The sequence below is a fragment of the Musca domestica genome, unplaced genomic scaffold (genome assembly GCF_030504385.1).
Source record: "Musca domestica strain aabys unplaced genomic scaffold, Musca_domestica.polishedcontigs.V.1.1 10, whole genome shotgun sequence".
NCBI classification, from domain to species: domain Eukaryota; kingdom Metazoa; phylum Arthropoda; class Insecta; order Diptera; family Muscidae; genus Musca; species Musca domestica.
In genome coordinates, this window is record NW_026712115.1 from 7,144,680 (window position 1) to 7,169,715 (window position 25,036).

Genomic DNA, 25,036 nt, shown 5'->3' on the forward strand with positions numbered 1-25,036 from the left:
TGGGTGGTCATCGGATTATATTTAGCGGGTAAAATAGACCATATCTTTTGTATTGAAAAAATTCGAAATTTGTCATTAAACCGCGAATATTTTAAATCCCGGAGAAATCACAAAGCCATCACAGGGTTACTTCTGATCTTTACATTGATGTTAACATCCAAAAAATCGGATATATAGCAAAATATGTGCGATATATATGTTTATCAAAGAAGATATGCTTGAAAAATCTCTTATGTGTCGAGAACGGCTGAACTGATTTCGACAGTTCTCATTAATTCAGAAAAAACGTCTAAAAAAATCGCATAAAAATATCTCTCTAAAGACGAAAACATTGATTTTGTAAAATTTTCTCATATTTTTTCAATTTTGTCATATTTTTTGGCATATTTTCATTTTGAATTAAACATTTGGTAATATTAACAAAACTAAGTAGTTAGGATATCAGGTTATCATATACAGATCGCATTTATGACCCGATCCTTACGAAATTTTGCATGGGGATAAGATGAGGGTCAGAATAGAAGCCTACTCTTTTTGGAGATGATCGCCACATATTTAGGGGTTGAAATGGACCAAAAAACTGCAAAATTGTCAGCAGGTCGTAATTATCAAATGAATGGGGGTTACCGGACATTGCAAAAGCCAAGCAGTTTTGGATGGCTATCCAAAAATATTCAATGTGTGAAATAGTTTGCCAACTTTTGTAGACAAAATACGAAAATGTCCATTACAGTGACTTCTTGGAGAATTCACAAATACAGGAAAGACGCACTTCTGACTATTTCGTTAACGCTTATTTAGTTGAAGAATATAGTCAAATGTCTGTATCTCATATAGATGCGTTTCAGTCAAAAACCAATAATAAATGTTAATCTTTTGTCACTTCTGGAGATTATGGGTCTCTGGGAAATATTGGTTCCAGATCTAATAAGTCCATTTACGTGCAACATCTACCAATAAATTGGAAATGAGCAAATTAGTTTAAGTTGCTATTATTCGAAAATTAGAGAACGAAACCTGATGGTTTTCTTTTATTATTTTTCACAATATCTTGTGCAATTCTTTCGAGTATCTCGCCTGTATAAACAGTATCGTTTATTATTGTGTTGTAGGGTATTCAACGGTCGGCCCCGCTCCGCTGTAGCCTTTGCTTACTTGTTTTAATTTTTTTTTCATTTTTTGTTTTTTATAATATGTCTTTTTTTCACTTTCACATTTTACGTATTTGTTCCATTTTATGAAATACTAGCTGAACCCGGTGCGCTTCGCTACCCCTTTTGATTTTATATGCATTCAAAATTTTATTTACGAATATATGTTGGATAAAGAAAATCAAATTTAAAAATTAAAAAAAGAAAAAATATTGCACTAATTTAATGCGTTAATAAACAAAATCATTACAAAAGCAGTAACATGACATGCATACACGAAGGGTTTGTCTTTTGGATTTATTTATTTCATAGCAAATACCAAGCGTGCAGGAAACTGCAATTTTTTTAAGTAGAGTGGCATTTCTATTGCTATTAGTGAATTCGAGATAGCAACATACTTCGCCGTAATAAGCGTATTTCAAATAAATTGTTGTGTTGTTTTTTAGTATTAGCCTAAGGCGTTGTGGGTCAATGGTTCTTATTAAAATCATATCCCAATCTGATCCGATTTAAATATAATTTTAAAAAAATTACTTTTACACCAAACTCCGCCACACCTTTCATATTTCATTGAAATTGGTGCGTCAAATATGTGAAATCGGCCGAGAATATAAATATGGGAGCTATATCCAAATCTTCACTAATTTCCAATTAATTTATCACATTTATTATTATAACCAAATTCCGTCACACATTCTGAATTTCATTGGAATCGGTCATATATATCGTGTTTGGTGCATAATATGTATGAAATCGGCCTCAACTGATTTCAATATAATTTGGCAATTTTTTTTGGTGCCAGATTTTGTCTCTCTCGCTTTGGGTGCATCAAATATGTGAAATCGGCTGAGTATATATATGGGAGCTATAATCAAATCTGAGCGTATTTGAATATAATTTGTCAAATTTATTTTTGTACCAAATTTAGCCACTCATGCCGAATTTCGTTGGAATCGGAAATACGTATCGTGTTTTGTGCATCAAATATGTGAAATCGGCGGAAAATATATATGGGAGCTATATACAAATCTAAACCGATTTTAATATAATTTGACTAATTTATTTTATAATCAAAATCCCGTTACATATTCCAAATTTCTTTGGAATCGAACATACATATCGTGTATGGTGCATAAAATACATGAAATCGGTCGAAAATATATATGAGAGCTATATCCAAATCTGAACCGATTTTAATATAATTTGACAAATGTATATTTGTTTTAATTTCCGCTACACATTCCAAATTTCATTGAAATTAGAGATACATAGCGTGTTTGGTGCATCAAATACATGAAATCGGTCGAAAATATATATGGGAGCTATATCCAAATCTGAACCGATTTCAATTTAATTTGACAAATTCATTTTGGCTCCCAATTCTGTTACTTATTTTAAATTTCATTACAATTGGAAATATTTACATGTAGTGTTTGGTCCACCAAATACATGAAATCGGCCGAAAATGTATATGGGAGCTATATCCAAATCTGAACCGATTTCAATATAATTTGGAAAATCAATTTTTTAGATAAAATCTATCACACGTTTCAAATTTCATTGAAATTGGGGATACATAGCGTGTTTGGTGCATCAAATGCTTGAAATCGGCCGAAAATATATATGGGAGCTATATCCAAATCTGAACCGATTTCAATATAATTTGACAAATTTATTTTCGGATTAAATCCCGTCACACATTCCAAATTTCATTGGAATCGAACATTCATATTGTGTTTGAGGCATCAAATGAACGAACTCGGTCGAAAATATATATGGGAGCTATATCTAAATCTGAACCGATTACAATATAATTTGGCAAACTTATTTTCGTTCCAAATTCCGTTACGTATTCCAAATTTGGAGACTGTATCTTCAACCAATCAATAGATATGTGCATATAAAATCTAAATTTTTGGGAGGTACCTCCGATTCTGATGCTATATCTCCAGTTCCAAGTGGAAATTCAAAAATGTATATAGCCTATGTTACTTTCAGGCGATGTTGCAGTATATATGGAAATTTTCAGGAAAATCTATTCAGCGGTTTTCGAGTCCATAAATTACAAACAAACAAACAAACAAACAAACAAACAAACATACAAACATTTTCCTCTTTTATAGATATAGATTTATCAATGTAATTTTTTGGCTTTTCAAATCAGCTTTCTTTATATATTTAATTTATTATAAATTTTCCATTGCATATTATTATGTTTGTAATTTTCCTATTAAATACTAAATTTTTTTCGGTTCTCCTTAATATTCCCAATTGCAATTATCTAAGAATACATTATATTTTTACATTTTTTTTAATTTATTTATTATTATGTTTAATATTTATTAATTTATTTTTTTATTTTTGTCGAGTTTATAATTTATGCCCAGTTTATTTATATTTAATTCTCAAGATATTGACACAATAATATTTTTAATCACAATTTGATTGACGTTATTACAAATGCAATTTAGAACGTTATCGTTTAAAAATCAATAAAACAAATTTTTAAATTTTATACATTTCAAAGCAAGACAATGCTAAGGTGTACACTTGCAGTCATTTTCTTTTGAATTATTTAATAAACTTAAATCAATTTAATTATTTTTCAAATCTTTACATGGTCATCAATGTCAAAGGTCGTAAATTGAGTTTGCCTTTGCCCTTTACACTTGTTGATATTTGTGTGGAAGCCCACGCTATTGTCGTCACTTAAAAATAGCATTCGTGTTAGCAAACAATGAGGGAAAAACATATCGTTTTCCCCTCCACTTCATGATATAACAAATCACTTTTTTCTCTTTGCGTGTCAATTTTCAATCACAATAATAATTTGGGAAGTGCTTCACGAAAAATCGTACTTATTTCCTCTATTATTCACTCGCCGGATTGTAACAATTTGGTGTTAATGTTTATTAAAGCTTTGCGACGACAAATGAAAATAAATATGATTGAGTGGGTGATAACTTACCATCAAATTTAGTTTTACGTGCCATTTTCGGTGTTTTGGAAAGGGCGGAATCGCGGTGCCAACATGCAAACAAACACGGTTTTCGTTTGTTTTGAAGGGAGAGCAATAACAAAAAACACACACACTCACTCACACAACACTGACTTTGTTTGCCCGGCAAACAACGGCGTAGATGGAGGCGTATGCCAGCACAACGGCAATATCGAACGGTAAAAATATAGTCGCGGAGTTCTGCGGTTAAACAAACGAAACCGGAAATTTACCAAAATGCTTTGATTTGTGTGTAGATGTCGCCGCAAAGAAAATCCGTTTCACATGACAGAACAATTACTCAACGCTTCGACAAGCGTTTCGTCCTTTTGTCGCACACACTTCTCGGTTGCTAAACGCGTACTGAGGAGCCCACAAAAGTCCAAACATTAAACGTAACGATGTGGGTAAATTTGGAATGCTTTCATTTAACTCGGATGCCGCAGAGAGAATAAGAAGTGGGGAGAGTGGAGAGAAAGTTGTGCAAAACTGTGTGTGCTCTTGCTTGGGCGGGTGGTGGTGATGGAGGCTCGTGGGAGAGTTGGTTGGCTCCAAACGAAGATGTTTAGATATATTGGCGTATGGCTTGATTTAACATTCCGACAGTTTCGGCGCAATTCCTTTTTTGCTTCTTACGGGGATACACCAGAGAAAGAGAGGCGCGAGAGAGGGAGAGAAGTTGAATAATTGCGGTAATTGTCCTCTGTGTGAAAACGAAGGCAACTCATACAAACAAAAAGGCAGACAATCTGCCAGCGAGCCTGCCAGCTAGTCAGTCAGTCAGACACCAAGTGTAAAGGTAGACAGTGCAAGGATGCGAATGTGGATATGTAACGGTAACAATTGTTAATCTAATGACTTTTTAAGTGTTGCCTTTGCTGGGTTGTCGTTGCCGCTTGTTAACTGCTACTGGGCCAAGAACAGAAGAGCCGAATAGTTTTGGAGTTTGTATGAGTCGAAATTGCGGCGGTTTTCACTGATGCTGTGGTTGTTGTACTTGACGCTAATGTTCTTAATGTTGTTGTGGGTTTTATTTGAAACATACTTTTTGTTCAAGCGCCTCTTCGGGGGATGCGTGAATATTAATGCTGTTGCTCTTCAATGGTTGTCCGTCTATACGTATGTATGTGTGTGTAGCGCTGTGCGATGTGGTGCTATGCTCCAAGTTCGCCAAAAGCATTTATTGATTTTGTTTTCCTGTTGTTCTTGTTCGCAGATTATTGTTTGTTTCTGTCTTGTATTTTGTGTGTGTTGTTGTTGTTTTCGCTGTTCCTGTTTTTCCTCTTCCGTTTGCTGGCGGTTGTTTTCTCAGATTTTATCTCAATTTCATTAGGTTTCCAACATTTTCAAGTACTCCCCAGCCGCCGACCGTTAGGTTTATTTATTGACTGCTGCCGGTGATACAGTATCAGTTGCGGATAAGGATATAAATGCTTGGATGGTTGGTGGTTTCTTTCAAATTGAAGGACTTTTACACGCAGAACTTTGTGTCCTTCACAAACATGCTGCTGCCGCTGCTGCTGATGTCGATGGACTCAGGATATCTGAAATAAATAACGAAGCAGAGAGAAATAAAATTAGTTTAAGGCAATATTTGTTGAAATTAATTGAATAAAAGTTCATTGTAAATTTATAAAAATGGCAGATAATACGAAGGATGTTGATATAACTTTAATTTTTCGTGGGAAATTTATTAAAGACAATTGTCAGTGTCAGTGTCAGTGACATGGCCATGTGGAGTACTTGAAATTAACCACAAGAGTATTTATTATGAAGTTGGTTGTTGTGTTTTTTCTTTGTAATAAAAAAAAGATAAAATTGGTCCCAAATGAGAAGAACATATCGCGTAAAATATTGGGATTTTTTCCAATAAAAATGGAATACATTTTACTGGTAGAGATAGAGGTTTATTATGAGTTTATAACTTTTTCTATAGAAATATTTATGAAAGGTATGCAGAAAAATTAATTTATTTAAAGCGAGTTTATGTATGACATTTTAGCCCACAGTTCAAGTTCGAAGATGGGATATCGTATAGCCCCTATATAATGGTACCCCCGATATTTGGAATTTCGATTATTGTAGATAATTTCCTTTTGAGTATTTAACCCCTGGAAGAGAAATGCCTGTATAGGTCCACGATATCATATAGCCCACATACAACGGTACCCCCGATATTCGATATTTTGACGATTTTAGGAAGATTATTCACCAGAGTTGTTTCAAATTTCTCATTTAGTTCGTAGTTCGTTTAGTTCGTAATGGGAACTACAGTTTATGATACAAAATTTTCTATGTAGGTTAGGCGTCATATATCAGTACCACCCTATATTCGGTATTTTCAGTATTTTAGGTACAATACTCACCGAAATTGTTTGGAATTTCGTATTTAAAGTTCGTAATAGGTACTACGATCTGTGGCAGAAAATTGTCTATGCAGGTCCAGATCTTCGTATAGCCTCCATATAACGGTCCTCCATATATTCGGTATTTTGATGATTTAAGGTACATTATTCACCGATTTTTTAAAGTTTCGTATTTGAATACTGCAATGACTTATGACAAAAGTTGCTTATACAGATCCTCGTCTTCGTATAGACACCAATATAATGGCTATACTCTTTACATTTAAGATTTTAACAGAATTTTTAACGGATTTTTTTTTTTTTGAACACTTCCAAATTCATTCCAAATGGTCAACGGTATTCAAAGTTCGACCCGGCCGAACTTACTGCTTTTTTACTTGTTTCAATATAAGTCGAAATTTATATCTATAAATAAATAAAGAGTGGTAAAGACTGACCAAGAATAAACGCCTTAATGGCTGGAGTTAGTTTTGAAATTTTATACGAGGATCAGACTTGGTGCGTACACCACTATGCATATTTAGTAGAGCTCTCGTAAAAAGGTTTATACAGAGCATTTCAGAGCTCTATGAGATATTTGGTACAAAATCAAAATCTATCTAATTCTATCGTGCATTTTACGAACTATAGCTATCTCTGAACCGGGTTTCTCCAAATTTGACGTATTAGCTTCTAGACTGAATTCGGTCTTATGTACGAAAATTCATGCCATTTGGGCTGATATTGGCCATTTGATGCACAATTAAAAAATCGGATGAAGATATATATGAGAGCTATAGCTATACCGATTTTTACTAAAATTAGTGTACTTGCTTCTAAGCTGGTTTCGGTCGGATTTGCCAAAATTGATGCTACTACGGCCATTTGGTGGTCAATCACCCGAAATCGGATGAAGATATATATGGGAGCTATATCCAAATCTGAACCGATTTTCACTAAATTTGATATACTTGCTTCTAGGCTGAATTTGGTCCGATGTACTAAAATTCAGTCCATTTGGACTTATATCGGCCATTTGGTGCACAATTAACCCGAAATCGGATGAAGATATATATGGGAGCTATATCCAAATCTGAACCGATTTCAATAAAATTACAAACAGCTATTTCTGGGCTGTATCTTTTATCTGGTACCAAATATCATTCTTGTGGAGTGCATATTACGAATGTGAGAGGCTTAAACACCAAATCGGATAAAACATATATATGGGAGCTATAGCTATATCTGAACCGATTTTCTCTAAATTTGTTGTATTTGCTTTAAGGCTAATCTCGGTCACATGTGCCAAAATTCGGGCCATTTGGGCTGATATTGGCCATTTGGTGGCCAATTAACCCGAAATCGGATGAAGATATATATGGAAGCTATATCCAAATTTGAACCGATTTCGATAAAATTTAAAACAGGTATTTCTGTGCTCCATCTAATACCTGGTACCAAATATCACGGTTGTGGAGTGCATAATAGGAATGTGAGGGACTTAAAGATCAAATCGGATGAAAGATATATATGGGACCTATAGCTATATCTGAACCGATTTTCTCCAAATTTGATATGCTTGCTTCTAGGCCGAACTCGGTTGGGTGTGCCAAAATTCAGGTAATTTGGACTGATAGTGGACATTTGGTGCACATTTAACCCGAAATCGGATTAAGATATATATGGGAGCTATATCTAAATTTGATCCGATTCTCACCAATTTCAATAGGGTTCGTCCTTGGGCCAAAAAAATATTGTTTGGAAAATTTCATCTCAATCGGATAATAAATGCGACCTGCATTTTGTTCACAAGAATACATGGACAGACGGACGGACGGACGGACGGACGGACAGACGGACTGACATGCATAAATCGACTCAGAAAGTGATTCTATGAAGGTTCTCAAAAGTAACTATGGGTCTGTCTCGTTTCCTTCTCCATGTTACAAACAAATGCACAAAGACATAATACCCTTACCACTATGTGGTGTAGGGTAAAATAAAATTTAGAATGAGAATCAGTGATGAAGTGCAAGATAGATGCAACAAAGGGTTTTTGGAAATTCGACCATTAGGTTACGAAGTGGTACCATTTGGTATTATGTTAACGGATTGAGCTAAACAATTGGTACGAGAGTCAATGTTGAAATCTGAAATTTTGTATTAAAGAAGCTGTTTATGTTTATCCTGGACATATAGAGGTAGTTTCGGAAATTTATACTCTTATTGTACGAAAGGTTCTGAATGTTAGTACATTTTGAATGGTGTTAAGGGATTATTTGTATGGGCATACGGAATGAGTTAGAGTTCTGAAATTTGGAATGCGAATCACTGATGGAGTGCAGGATAAATGTGCCAAAGGGCTTTTGGAAATTCGTATTTTAATGTTGCGAGAAATTCTAAAATGGAACTAAATATATAAAATGGTACCATTTGGTAATATGTGAACGGATAGAGCTAAGAACTTTAAGTCTGGTATAAGAATCAAGGTTGCAAACAAATTTCACATATGAAGGTGTCTTTGAAATATGTACTAAGTATGCGAACTGTTTTTAAGGGTACTAAATTGAAAACAGTTGGGTTTTGTGTGAACTGATGAATTGGAATTTTGAAATTGTGTTGGGGTCCCTGTTGTTGGTGGGTTTGTGATAAAGAGGCGTTTTGGGAAATGTGCACTACAAGTGCGCAAAGAGTACTAAATGTAGTACAATTTGGTATTGGGTGCAAAGAGAGCGCTTGAAATCTGAAATTTAGTATTAGGGTCGTTATTCATGTGTTGCCTGGACATATGGAGGTGGTTTCCGAAATGTGTACTATAATTGTGTGAAAAGTACTGAATGGTATTATTTTTGGTATTGGTTGAAGGGATAGAGATAGAATTCTGAAACTGGATATTTAGATTACTGATGGTATCTGTGTTTGAGATATGGCGGTTGTTTGGTAATACGTTCTAAATTTGTACGAAAAATAATAATTGGTACTAAATTTGGTATTGGGTAAAGGGATTGGTCTGGGGTTTTATTCGAAAAGTTCAAAATTAAACCTAATTTGGTATTGGGTGAAGGGATAGAGTTGAGTTCGTGAGATATTATATTGCGATATATGTTTTTGTCCAGGATTGAGATATGGAACGGTTTTGCAAATCAGTACTAAAAATATACCAAAATTACTAAATGTTACTAAATTTGGTATTGGGTATTGGTATTGTGAAAATACCTCTGTTGTTATGATATCGTAGCAGCATAGTTAGCAATGTTATGCGATTTAAACCGCTTAGGCAATATGCAATTAATTGTGAACGTCTATGGAAAATAATTTTGAAGCCCAATTTTTGGATTTTTCAAACTTTTGTTTGTCATTTTTTTCTATAAATGTGTTTTTTATATTAACATAGTCCTGTCATGAGCTGTTATATAGATAGTATGGGTACAAACCATTTGCTCAGAATGCATTTTGTCTAGTCTTTACCATTTTAGGTCTTTGCCAGAAATTTGATATTAAGGTCTTTGTTATTATCTGGAAATGAGATATGGAGGTGGTTTTGAAAATGTGTGCTATAGTTGTACTAAATAGTATGAAATTTGGTTGAAGTGATAGAGCTGAAATTTTGAAATTTGATATTGAGGTCTCTTTTGGTTTCAAGGGTTTCCATATGGAGTCGTTTAAGTCGTTTTGTATAGAAAAATTGGATGTGGAATAATTGCGCAATGGTTTTACTATTACCCTCCTCGGTAAAATTCAAAATGAACGATTTTAGAGACTTCTCGGTGTATACGGTAAAAAAAAAATATATATTATTCTTTCCGAAAAAGGAAAAGCTTGGGTAATATATAAAACCTTGTAAGTCTGAAAATTTAGTACGATGTATGAAGTCCCTACAAATTTAGTACTTTTCTTATGCTGCATAGCACGCATTTCCTGTCGATTGTTTAACTCGATAGTCTAACACGTAGTTACCCTTATAGCACTATTTAAATGTTAAGATGTATTTCTACACTTACAATAAATTTAGTACTTTTTGTACGCAAACTTCCGAATTCCCGTCTGATCTAAACGCTTCGTTGTCACAGTAATCCTAACACCAAAATTCATAATGCCATTTCTATTACTACACTATATGCTCAATTTAGTACTAAAGTGACTCGCACAGATAATAATAATATTCAGTAGTAAAAATCAAAACTTGATTTTACATTTCATCATAAATAATCTCGCTTATCACTTTCCACAATTGTGATTCAACAACACCAAATTTAAATATTATCCCTAAACTTACATTAAACTATAACTTTTCTATTACAAACACTTATGAAATTTGTTACAGCTAGTTATTGTTGTTCTTCTTGTTGTTATCCACTAAAATGGCCCATTAATGCGATATTTTACAATAATGACAAATACATGCCGTTGGGCCCAACTTATGTATATTATGTCCCACTTGTATTTATGACATTTACGCCTACGGCATGTTTCCACTCACCACTAGTCAGCCGCGCTGGGAATTGGTCTTTGAGTGTCATTCAATTTACTATAACTGTAACACACACACATAACCTATTTATCTCATTCCAGCAGATTGTCGAAGCATGTTTTAGTTAGTGGCAGTCCTGAAATGGACACAGTCCACTTGATTTCTGTAACATATGCCATGTCATGACATCCTCTGGAGAATATTATTTGTTTGCGTCTGGGTAGGTGATGGTGTGTGTGTATGTGTGTGCGAGTTTTTTTGCCATTATAATTTTTGTTGTTATAGTTGTTGTTATTATTATTACAATTGTGAAACAAATTCTAAGAGTTTTTTTTTGAACTCTTATGATAGAAGAAGCATTCGAATATGTTCAGAGATGATATAATAGGGTTAATCTAATTTTTATTTAAATCAGAGAATTTATTTTTTTCTTTTTTATGCCATAAAATACTCTAATTGAATAAAAAAATCTATCCCATGAAACCACTTATATTCCCAACACACTTATCACCTGTATGCAACAAGTGATACAATTTTATTTTTACCAATGTCTTCCAATAGTTTTCAATGGATCGTCACTGACAGTAATGGATATTCAGAATGTACGTATTTTGTTACAGGCGTATGTGCATAAGAAACAAACAGTGTACGTGTGGAAGAAACAAGTCGTGGAAAAAGGCATAGTCTCCAAACAAATTGTTGCCGATAAGGAATCCGTTAAATCATTTTATGTGATAATAGCAAGAGTCCGCTACTTCATAAGCGAAAAGTCCAACTTAAAATATTTGATTCGTTCCAACAGTTCGTGTTAGTACTCAAAATGCCCAACTTGTTCAGTTTGACAACATTTTTTAATCAAAATTTCATACATCGTCATCAGGTTTTCCCTTTTTTCGGGAAGAAAAATAGGAAATTTTTTACCGTTACACCAAAAAGTCCTCAAAATCTTTCATTTTGAATTTTATCGAGGATGATATTACTAAAGTCATTGTACAATGGATCCACATCCAGTTTTCAACATCTCCATATATAAATCCTAGGAATCAACAGTGAACTCAATATCAAATTTCAAGTTTTCAGACCTATCCCTTCACTCAGTTGCGAATGTAGTACTATTTAGTACTTTTCATACAATTATAGAACACATTTCTAAAACCACCTCCACATCTCAATCCCAGATCTAACAGAGACCTCAATATCAAATTTGAAGATTCCAGCTCCATCTCTTCACCCACTACCAATTTTAGTACTATTTGGCACTTTTTGTATAATTTTAGTACATATACCAATTCCAGATAACAACAGAAGACCTCAATATCAAATTTGAGTTCCATTTCAGAAATCACCTCCTAGGCAACACATAAAAAATTACCCTGTACCAAATTCTAATTTGTAAAAACTATTTTTTTGCACACTTAGTACATTTATTTGCACACTTAGTACACAAATTTGCACACTTAGTACACATTTTCCACAAATCGATTTACATTCCAGTCTTTATTTTCGTACTAAATTTCAAGTTTTTACTGTTGACATAATAACAAATGGTATCATTTTAGAAGTTTTCTACCACTTTAGAACTTTTCGTAAGCTTAAAGTTCGAATTTCCAAAAATTCTTCGGTACGTACAGGGTGAGATGAAAAAAACGGCAACGAACTTCAGGCTGCCTAAGCCAATCGTCCGACAGCTGTTAACATTAGTCCAGTGATAGCTCATTATATTGTTTACAAGCGTACAAAAGTATTTTGGTGAGAAGTTTACAGAAAAAGAAGTTATTCGTGATGGAAATTAAGCGTGATAGTGTGATTTCTTTATATTTGGCTGGAAAACCACAAGTGGCTATCGTTAGAGCACACCATCATTTAAATGTGAATAAATCTTTTGTGTCTGGTACCATCGCTCGTTACCGTGATACTGGTAGCCTGACCCGACATCAAGGAAGTGGACGGAAGAAAACAGCAACATCAGCAGAAATGGTTCGAAAAGAAAAGAAGCGACTTGATCGAAACCCGTGTCGCAGTGGCCGAAAAATGGCTCGTGAGCTGAACATATGACAATATTCCATTCGGCAAATAATGAAAAATGAGCTCGCGGTATTGAAATTCAAAAAAGTGCAGGAACTTACACCGCAACAGAAAGAAAATAGACTCAAAAGAGCTAAAGAGTTGCTTCGCTTGGCCGAAAGTGGTGAACTGTCGAATTTGGTTTTCTCCGATGAGAAAACATTCGTTGTCCACCAGTTTGTAAATAAACAAAGTGATCGTGTTTACTTGTCAAAGAGGTCAGCTGAAAATGTGCAACTTCGGTTGGCCACCGGCAATGGTGATGGTGTGGGCCGCCATAACAGCCGATGCAGAGAGCGACCATCGGCTGTTAATCGACCGTGGCATCAGAATAAATGCCGAATATTATCGAGAAAATATTTGAAATGGCCGATATGGTAAATTATTATTATTATTATTATTTTTTTTTTGAACATTTTAAAATTTTGTGTTGGAGGTACCAGAAATAGTGACCCGATATTTCTCCAAACTAAGTTTTATAATATAATTATGATATATAAACCCGTTACTTCGATCAGGCACGTGTTCGCCTTATCAAATGATATATAAATGCATATATCTTAAATGATTGTTTGTTGGAGATTTTTACATAAATTTACACAAAGTGCGGCTTTAAAATGTTTTCTATAATATATAACGGGATTATAGCAAGAATATTATATTAACCAGTAAAGAAAGTCCTAAACTTTGCTAATTTAGTATAGCTCCACGTAACCATTAAAAGTTTTTTCAATCATACACGCTATGATTATAATTATAATTTAAAGTTCAAAGGACCAAATATGCCGAAGCATTTGTATCTTTTAAATTCGGACTTGTATTGCCCATTTGGTGCAAAATTAATTTAAAACCAGTAAGGAAAGCTCAAAAGTCGGGCGGGGCCTACTATATGATACCCTACACCACTATGCATATTTAGTAGAGCTCTCGTAAAAAGGTTTATACAGGGCATTTCAGAGCTCTATGAGATATTTGGTACAAAATCAAAATCTATCTAATTCTATCGTGCATTTTACGAACTATAGCTATCTCTGAACCGGATCTCTCCAAATTTGACGTATTAGCTTCTAGACTGAATTCGGTCTAATGTACGAAAATTCAGGTGATTTGGGCTGATATTGGCCATTTGTTGCACAATTAACACGAAATCGGATGAAGATACATATGGGTGCTATATCCAAATCGGAACAGATTTTAATAGAATTAAAATCGACTATTTTTGGGCTTTATCTGATATCTGGTACCAAATATCATTCCTGTACAAATGTAAGGGACTTAAAGAGCAAATCGGATGAAACATATATATGGGAGCTATAGCTATATCTGAACCGATTTTTACTAAAATTAGTGTACTTGCTTATAGGCTGGTTTCGGTTGAATTTGCCAAAATTCATGCCATTTGGGCTGATATTGGCCATTTGATGCACAATTAACACGAAATCGGATGAACATATATATGGGAGGCATATCCAAATCGGAATAGATTTTAATAAAATTAAAATCAACTATTTCTGGGCTTTATCTGATACCAAATATCATTCCTGTGGAGTGCATATTACGAATGTGAGGGACTTAAAGATCAAATCGGATGAAAGATATATATGGGAGCTATAGCTATATCTGAACCGATTTTTACTAAAATTGGTGTACTTGCTTCTAAGCTGGTTTCGGTCGGATTTGCCAAAATTGATGCTATTACGGCCATTTGGTGGTCAATCACCCGAAATCGGATGAAGATATATATGGGAGCTATATCCAAATCTGAACCGATTTCAATAACATTACAAACAGCTATTTCTGGACTGTATCTTATATCTGGTACCAAATATCATTCTTGTGGAGTGCATATTACGAATGTGAGAGGCTTAAACACCAAATCGGATAAAACATATATATGGGAGCTATAGCTGTTTCTGAACCGATTTTCTCCAAATTTGTTGTATTTGCTTTAAGGCTAATCTCGGTCACATGTGCCAAAATTCGGGCCATTTTGGCTGATATTGGCCATTTGGTGGCCAATTAACCCGAAATCGGATGAAGATATATATGGGAGCTATATCCAAATCTGAACCGATTTCGATAAAATTTAAAACAGCTATTTCTGTGCTCCATCTAGTACCTGGTACCAAATATCACGGTTGTGGAGTGCATAGTAGGAATGTGAGGGACTTAAAGATCAAATCGGATGAAAGATATATATGGGAGCTATAGCTATATCTGAACCGATTTTCTCCAAATTTGATATACTTGCTTCTAGGCCGAACTCGGTTGGGTGTGCCAAAATTCGGGTAATTTGGACTGATAGTGGACATTTGGTGCACATTTAACCCGAAATCGGATAAAGATATATATGGTAGCTATATATAAATTTGATCCGATTCTCACCAATTTCAATAGGGTTCGTCTTTGGGCCAAAAAAAATATTGTTTCGAAAATTTCATCTCAATCGGAAAATAAATGCGACCTGCATTTTGTTCACAAGAATACATGGACAGACGGACGGACGGACGGACGGACAGACGGACTGACATGCATAAATCGACTCAGAAAGTGATTCTATGAAGGTTCTCAAAAGTAACTATGGGTCTATCTCGTTTCCTTCTCCATGTTACAAACAAATGCACAAAGACATAATACCCTTACCACTATGTGGTGTAGGATATAATCAGATAAAGAGATAAATGGGGGATATATCCAAATCTGAACCGATCTCAAAAAAAATTTGCAAATATATTTCTGAGCTGTATATGATATATTTCCTGAAATATCGTTGTTACGGAGTGCATATTACGGCTGTGGGTAACAAATACTAGAAATCGGATGAACAATATATATGGAAGCTATAGCTATATCTGAACCGATCACCAAATTTGACATGCTAGCTTCTAGACTCAATTCGGTCGTATGTGTCAAATTCCATCCCATTTGGGTTTGGTGCACAATAAAAAGTAAATCGGACGAAGTTATATATGGGAGCTATATCCAAATCTGAACCGATCTCGATAAAATTTAGCAAATGTATTTCTGAGCTGTATTTGATATTTTTCCCCAAATATTGTAGTTACAGAGTGCATATTACGGCTGCGGAGGACAAAAATAACAAATCGGATGAAACATATATATGGGAGCTATAGCTATATCTGAACCGATTTTGATCAAATTTGGCATATTTATTTTGAGGCCTAATTTGGTTGTATGTGCGTGTGTAAATTCCATACTATTCGGGCTGATATTACACGTTTGGAGCACAATAAAAGGCAAATCGGACGAAGATATATATGGGAGCTATATCTAAATTTTTACCGATTATCTCCAATTTCAATAGGGTTCGTCCTTGTGCCAAACAAATGATTTGTGCTAAATTTCATCTCAATCGGATAATAAATGCGACCTGCATTTTGTTCACAAGAATACTTGGACAGACGGACGGACGGACAGACGGACTGACATGCATAAATCAACTCAGAAAGTGGTTCTATGGAGATCCTCAAAAGTAACTATGGGTCTATTTCGCTTCCTTTTCCATGTTACAAACAAATGCACAAAGACATAATACCCTTACCACTATGTGGTGTGGGGTATAAAAACTTCCAAAACCCACCGAGACCTTTCATCTCCAAATGCATTTTCCACCCTTCATATTTTCGATTCGATGTGTTATTTAAACAGTCCAATGCTAAAAATTCAAATTTATAGTTTAAACCAGTAAAGAAAGTCTTAAAGTCGGGCGAAACCGACTTTATGATACCCTACACCGCTTTTCATATTTAGTAGAGCTTCACATAACTTGTGAGAACTAAATCATACCAACTATAGTACAAATTAAAAGTCCAAAGGAACTTATATATGGGAGATCGATTTCTACTAAATTTGTCGAGGCATTTGCGCCTTATCAATTCGGGCTTGTATTATCCATTTGGTGCACAATTAACTTGAAATCGGATGGATATATATGAGAGTTATATCTAAATCTGAACCGATCTCGATAAAATTTGGCAAAGGTATTTCTGAGTTATATTTGATATATTTGCCCAAATATCGTTATTACAGAGTGCATATTACGGCATAAAATAACAAATGGGATAAACAATATATATGGGCGCTATATCTATATCTGAACCGATTTCCATCAAATTTACCATATTTATTTTCAGATCAAATCTGGTCGTACGTGCAAAATTCCATACTATTCGGGCTGATATTACAAGTTTGGTGCACACTATAAAGCAAATGGGACGAAAATATATATGGGAACTATACCTACATTTTTACCGATTATCTCCTCGTCCTCGGGTCAAACAAATTATTTGTGCAAAATTTCATCTGAATCGGGCAATAAATGCGACCTGTACTTTGTTTAGAAAAAAAATGGACGGACGGACATGCATAAATCGACTCAGAATGTGATTCTATGCAGATCATCATAAGGAACTATGGGTCTATCTCGTTTCCTTTTACCATCACCTTGTGGTGTAGGGTATAAAAATGATGTACTTAACAAAGAACAAAAATTCATAACCATATTAAGGCTTATTTTGTGTCAATGTATGTATTACGCATTATTATCAAGGCTTAGAAAGAACGGCCTTGCAAACTTCAACAAAGAATAGCAGGGTCGTTTTACTCTAATTTCCACAAAACCTCACACGGTTAGGGTAAGTCTAATGGACCCGCATTGGCGTATTTAAATAGAATCTCGTGTGCCATACTGAAAAATATGCGTATGCCTATGTAATATATGTATGTAGATTTGAATGTGTGTTTATGGTATGCACCCTCATCGGTCTGTATATACGTATCTAAAGGTTGTGCCCGTAATTTGTTTTATACATTGAAGCGAACGATTTTTTTTTGCTAACGGATGAAAACTATTTTCTACGCACTAAAAAGAAAATCCGCCAGTGGTTAAAAAACAACTGAGGAAGTCATGATATGAGCTCGTCTTCAATTTGTGCCAATAGACACATAAGTTGAGCACATTACCTTGTCGGACTGGGTTACTCACGTACATAGCCAGACATCGTTTTTCTTTGATGTTCGTAGATACATACACACGCGCACATTATTGGCTATGAACTTGAACTTTTCTTACGATGGCTGCAACGTGGGTCTTCGAAATGGGGGAAAGTCTTAAGAATTTTGCTGTGAGTCACCTTTTGTTGTGTCTGCATCGGAAAAATTATTACGATTAAGCAGCCTTGAACTGAATACTAACTAGTGTCCGATGCATGTCTGCGAAATGATGAATTGAAGGTATTCAGCATCTGAAATTTCGATGTCAATGTTAAATTAAATTGTATTTTTTTATTCAGCGTCAAAATGATATTAGTTTATACATTCAAAAGATTTGTTGTATTACCTACTTCTCTATCATTTAGGGAAAACATTTAGGGAACAAACCGTTTTAAACAATAACCGTGTATTAAAGAAAATAACAATATTTTATAATAATCTTCTTAAAAGAGATTATCAGGCTATATTCAAATATCACATGAAGCCTCACAAAGATAAGCCGGCTGTTTAATAAACTTCGATACAACCATAATAGAGTTTCATGGGTAATGCTCCTGTGGTTGGATAATGGTCCTGTGGGGCGAGAAGACTTTATGTACTGCTGTGATTTTCTTTGTAATCATAAATATGCCTGTTCATATTTCCGCTCTCGGTACTCATTGCCGTTCATTTCCGCAGAATTTAAATTTATACGTAGCGTAGCATTACGGAGCATAAAAACTGCGGAAACACATAAAACACCCAGTGGCAGAACAACAAAATAGAAAACAACTTTAGTACAAGTTTGTGTAAAGGACTCACACATCCTGATTACACACACAGGCACATGCATGCCCACACAAATTCAGTTACAAGCATATGCAAATGATACACAGTCATTGAGATAACTATGGAATGTGTTACCGGAGAATGCGTGAAAAATGTTATAAACATTTGGTTTTTTTTTTGACAAAGTCAAATGCAGATAAAGGGGATCATCTTCTGTTTGAAATTAAAGTAAATTTTAATGAAAAACGATAGAATTGTGGTTTGAAATGAAAGTATTTTAAAGTGAAATGCAATATGAGTTGCATTGAAAATATCTAAAGAAGTTTAAGGGAATATCTTTCTCACACCAGCTCTCAGTGAATAGAATGCCTTTGGTTTTAACATGTTAAGCCTTTAATAAACACTTAAATTACATATTAACGAAAACCAGGGGAGAAAAATGAACCGCTCTCTGCCCCATGCCGATTTAAAGAATTGAATTGTATCAGATATGGTGTTAAATAATTTCGGCGAGTAGATGATTTGGAAGGTATCGTATTTAAGTATTGTTCTTCAAAATCAGGAAAAACGTTTCTTTTAAGAAATAGGCGGCAACAGAATATAAAGACGAGAGGCGCAGAAAATTTTGGATTGACGCTATTAAAAAATGCGAAGTTTAACAAAATGATAACAATACAAATTAACATTTCGAAAACGTTAATTTCGGCTGGACCGAACTTCAAATACCCCTTCCCATGAGGTAAAACATTACTTCAATTTTCGAACGTCCCTCTTACACTGAAATACTTGTGGGATCGGATTTGAAAACACCAAAAATGGGTGAAACCGACATATGAGCACAATACCAAAACGTGAACTTATATTAAAAAGATTCTACTACAGAGATTGCAATGTGATACAAACACAGTAATAAAGAAATAAATCTAAACCAGTAAAGAAAGTCCTAAAGTCGGGCGGGGCCGATTTTATGATACCCTACATTTAGTAGAGCTGCGCATAACAATTAAAAGCTTTTTATGGAAGAATTCAATCATACACGCTACGATTATAATTATAATTTAAAATTCAAAGTAATAAATATGACGAAGCATTTGTATCTTTTAAATTCGGACTTGTATTGCCCATTTGGTGCAAAATTAATTTGAAATCAGATAAAGATATATATGAAAGATATATCCAAATCTGAACCGATCTCGATAAAATTTAGTAAAGATATTTCTGAGCTGTATTTGATTTATTTCCCTGAATATACTTGTTACGGAGTGCATATTACGGCTGTGGGTAACAAATACAACAAATCGGATGAACAATATATATGGGAGCTATAGCTATATCTGAACCGATTTCGATCAAATTTGGCACACTTATTTATAATTTGGTTGTATGTGCAAAATTCCATGCTATTCGGGCTGATATTACACGTTTGGTGCACAATAAAAGCAAATCGGACGAAGATATATATGGGAGCTATATTTAAAATTTGACCGATTATTTCCAATTTCAATAGGGTTCGTCCTTGGGACAAACAAATGACATGTGCAAAATTTCATCTCAATCGGATAATAAATGCGACCTGCATTTTGTTCACAAGAATACATGGACAGACGGACGGACGGACGGACAGACGGACTGACATGCATAAATCGACTCAGAAAGTGATTCTATGAAGGTTCTCAAAAGTAACTATGGGTCTATCTCGTTTCCTTCTCCATGTTACAAACAAATGCACAAAGACATAATACCCTTACCACTATGTGGTGTAGGGTATAAAAAGATGGAAATTGTTTTACATTTTCTTTCGTATAGCCAGATAGAACTGTTCCGCCCAATTTTATGTATTTTTTGGAGTATTGCTTACAACGTTTATTTAAAATCTGGTGGAGATTAATGAAAACCGGTCATACCTTTATCGCCTTGCTATAACACAAGTCTTGTGTACGTGGACATATCATTGTAAGATCCTCGTTCTCCTTGAACTCAATCCGTTTTAGGATATTTGAAGTCGATCTAATCATATCCGCCCCCCCAGGGAGTCTAAACTTTGTAAAACGTAATATCAAATAAATTCTTTTGTTACGGGAGAACTACTAAAAATGCATAGTGTTGCAGGGTATCATATATTCGGTCCACCCAACTTTTGACTTTTCCTTACAGGTCTTCCCTATTCTGTCAAAACATATACACATTTTGTATATGTGTATGTATTGTTATACCCTACACCACAAGGTGGTCAGGGTATTATGTCTTTGTGCATTTGTTTGTAACAGGCAAAAGGAAACGAGATAGACCCATAGTTCCTTTTGATGATCTGCATAGAATCACATTCTGAGTCGATTTATGCATGTCCGTCCGTCCGTCTGTCCGTCCGTCCGTCTGTCCATGTATTTTTGTAAACAAAGTACAGGTCGCATTTATTGCCCGATCCAGATGAAATTTTGCAAAGATCTTTTGTTTGGCCCAAGGACGAACCCTATTGAAATTGGAGATAATCGGTTAAAATTTAGATATAGCTCCCATATATATCTTCGTCCGATTTGCCTTTTATTGTGCACCAAACGTGTAATATCAGCCCGAATTGTATGGAATTTTGCATATACACCCAAATTGGGCCTGAAAATATGTGTGCCAAATTTGATCGAAATCGGTTCAGATATAGCTACAGCTCCAATATATATTGTTCATCCGATTTGTTATTTTTGTCCTCCGCAGCCGTAATATGCACTCTGTAACAACAATATTTGGGGAAATATATCAAATGCAGCTCAGAAATACCTTTGCTAAATTTTATCGAGATCGGTTCAGATTTGGATATAGCTCCCATATATAACTTCGTCCGATTTACCATTTATTGTGCACCAAACGTCTAATATTTGTCCAAATAGGATGGAATTTGGCACTTACGACCGAATTGAGTCTAGAAGCTAGTATGTCAAATTTGGTGAAGATCGGTTCAGATATAGCTATAGCTTCCATATATATTATTCATCCGATTTGTTATATTTGTTACCCACAACCGTAATATGAACTCCGTAACAACGATATTCAGGGAAATATATCAAATACAGCTCAGAAATATCTTTGCCAAATTTTATCGAGATCGGTTCAGATTTGGATATAGCTCCCATATATATATCTTTATCCGATTTCAAATTAATTGTGCACCACATGGACAATACAATTCCGAATTTAAAAGATACAAATGCTTCGGCATATTTAGTTCTTTCAACCTTAAATTATAATCATAATCACAGTGTGTATGATTGAATTCTCCCATAAAAACTTTTAATTGTTATGTGGAGCTCTACTTAATTAGCAAAGTGGTGTAGGGTATCATAAAGTCGGCCCCGCCCGACTTGAAGACTTTCTTTACTGGTTTTGAATAAAAAATTAAATTAATTTAAAAATCAAAATACAGTTGCAGTAGAAATGCATATTCTCGACGTTGATGGGCAACAAATTGTACATTTTTAGGATAAAACAGTATTGTCTTACAATTTCAGATATAATTTTAGGGAATAACCCCAACGTTTCACTCATGTTTTGTGATTTTTGCCCAATATAAGAATTTTATTAAAACATGTAAAATAAACAATACGAATCGTTGTATATAAAGTATATTTGACTATTATTTTTCTAATTTCTTGAAGTTGAGCAACCTTTGTGAGTTGTGGTTGTAGCGATATTTTCTATGAAATGTGTCCAGATTTTGGTATTTTAATTTGCTATTTGCAGAAACTCTACTGGCAAAAAATATTAATATTGGTCCACATTTTGGGTTAAGGTATTGCAAGAGTTTTGGTCATATTTTTCAATTTTCTTCCTAAACAATTGAACCTGTTGTGTACCATTCGTCGGGGGCTATTATGATGCATTCACTTGTTTAAAATATATCCTTTCGGAAAGTTTTATACCCCTTAAAAACTAGAGATAGCGTGACTAAATCCTTCTCAAACTGATATCACGCACTCTATAGCTATGTTATTTGGTATAAAAGATTAAAATATCGCCGTCAAATTTAGTAAAAATCGATTCAGAATTGAATATGCTTCCCATATATTAGTTCCTCTGAAACAAAATTATAACTGCTCTTAAGGTGGTATGATCTGCTTGAAATAAATTCTAAATTTCAATTATTTTGTGCAACAAATATGTAATAGTTAAAAATTTTGTAAAACTACCGAAGTCAGCCTAGAAGAAGGTATGTAAAATTTTGAGAAAATCGGTTCAGATATAGTACTATCTATATCATTAATATGTTTCATCTGATATGGTATTTACGTCCGCCACAACCGTTACATACACTCCATAACAATGATCTTTGGTATAAGTTATCTGATGCATCTAAGACAAGGATGTAGCAACAACATATGTTATTTCTATTTAGTATCAAAAGTGACTTGCTCTAAAGCCGTAATACGCAAACAATGTGCCATGTAATATGAATGTATATCCAGCTTTACAATTGTACTTAGTTCCAAAAACGTTTATTGAACAAAACCGTGTTAAGATTGTATAAACTATTGTTAAAGTCATTCGAACCGAGTTTAAAAAGTCGAGATTTGTATATCACCGCATTTGGAAAAATCATCTATTGGAAGCAATGTAGTTTCCTCATTCAAAATTATTTGTTATAAAAATAAATATAAGTTAATTTATCTTATGCTTCTGTATTTTTCGTCAATTCCTTCAAAATATGTCAAAATGTTTATTTTTTTGTAATTACCCCACATTTACGCCCTCTGTGGTGCTAATTGCTATTCAAAGCAGTACCTGCAAAATTTCATGCAGATCTGACTATACACCTCAACGAAATCACCATTAATGTACAGGCCAGAAGTGTTCTTTTCAGATTTCATGGGATGTGATTCTCTGCCTTAAAAATATTCGCCATTGAATGGAATTGGTATTTTTAAACAAAAGCCATTGTAAATTGTATCCGATGAAGCCCAAAATAATGGGCTAGTTCTACACTGTAATGCAACGCGTCCTTTGGCCTATTATTGGGACTTGTTGAGTGACTGAAAATCTGGATATTTTTAACTTCCCTAAAAATTCTATTCTCCATGCAGAATTTCGTGAGGATTGGCCCTTTATTGGGACCTGTATGGTTGTTACGACTAACTAAGCTCGACGAGATAGGAAGATAGATATGTAACATGGTGGGTCTAGGACCGATTTGTTGTTTTAAAAAATATTTGATCTCGCAATCTTTTACTTTTACGGGGCTATACCATCGAAGAGCCTTCATTGAGAAGTTAAGGAATAGCTTTAACCCAAAGTCAACATTTAGAATTTTAATAATCGATGAAAAAATATGTTTCTTCGCAATTCCCTTTCGTAGCGCAATCCAGACATAGGCCCTACGAATGCACAACAACAAGATTCACACTCCTAAAGCAAGCTAAGTCTACATTACACGAAGTCGATTTGACTTTACGGATATTACCGCTGTTTATAACTCGATTAATATACAAATACCAAATAATGATAACGAATTCCTCTACATACCATTCTTGGGAAAGAAAAAAAAAAGAAAAGAAACGATAATTGATATTCTCACCTTGGAAATGTGGTTGTTATGTAAATCGGGCCCTTGTTGGTTTGAGGGAAGACTGCATACAAAAACGACAACAAAATGCTTGATCCTTCAAAAAGTGATAGATTTCCTTGCGAATTTTCTTACTATTTCCTTACATCTTCAGTTAGAAATACGAATGGCCTTGTTATCAAACAACGAAAGATTTCAGTTAGATGATTTTTAGTGGCAATAGAAAGACTTTGTTTCGTTTTGAAAAATTATTTTAATTTTTTTTAATAATTGACAAAACAGAAAATATTTAATTTTCATATTTCAAAATTTCCATAGGCATCTATTCTAAATAATATTTATTTTTTTTTTCATAAAAAAACTAAGTTTTTACAATATGTCCATGTGTAAAATCTGTCACCAACAAATGTTTAAACTAATGGGCTTTTGGCGCATTGGATGGAAGTGGGTAACAGGAGCATCATTCTCTTCATTCTCGCCCTTGTCGACGATTTGGTTGAGTTTTTTTCTCCATCCTTTCAAATCTTTTATTATTCATGTGTCGTTTTCCAACCGTTCCCATTTCATTAGATTCATTATGAATATTTTTCATTTTTTTTCATGAAAAGGACAACACTTGGTCGAGCACAGCAGACATAAAATCAAAATGTCGACATCTGCAGTATCTTCCTGAAAGTT

At 34.4% G+C, this 25,036-nt stretch overlaps 1 protein-coding gene across 1 annotated transcript in view; it reads right to left on the reverse strand.

Moving 5' to 3' along the window:
- LOC101892092 (5-hydroxytryptamine receptor 2A-like) overlaps positions 1-24,591 on the reverse strand; it is a 343,177-nt gene extending 318,586 nt beyond the window's left edge. The window contains exons 1-2 of the mRNA XM_059125946.1: positions 24,371-24,591; positions 4,120-5,693 (exon numbers count right to left, since the gene is read on the reverse strand). Of these exons, the coding sequence (XP_058981929.1) occupies positions 4,120-4,144 (25 nt within the window). The 5' untranslated portion in view covers positions 4,145-5,693; positions 24,371-24,591. The remainder of the gene's footprint in view (positions 1-4,119; positions 5,694-24,370) is intronic.
- Between the last annotated feature and the right edge of the window lie 445 nt (positions 24,592-25,036).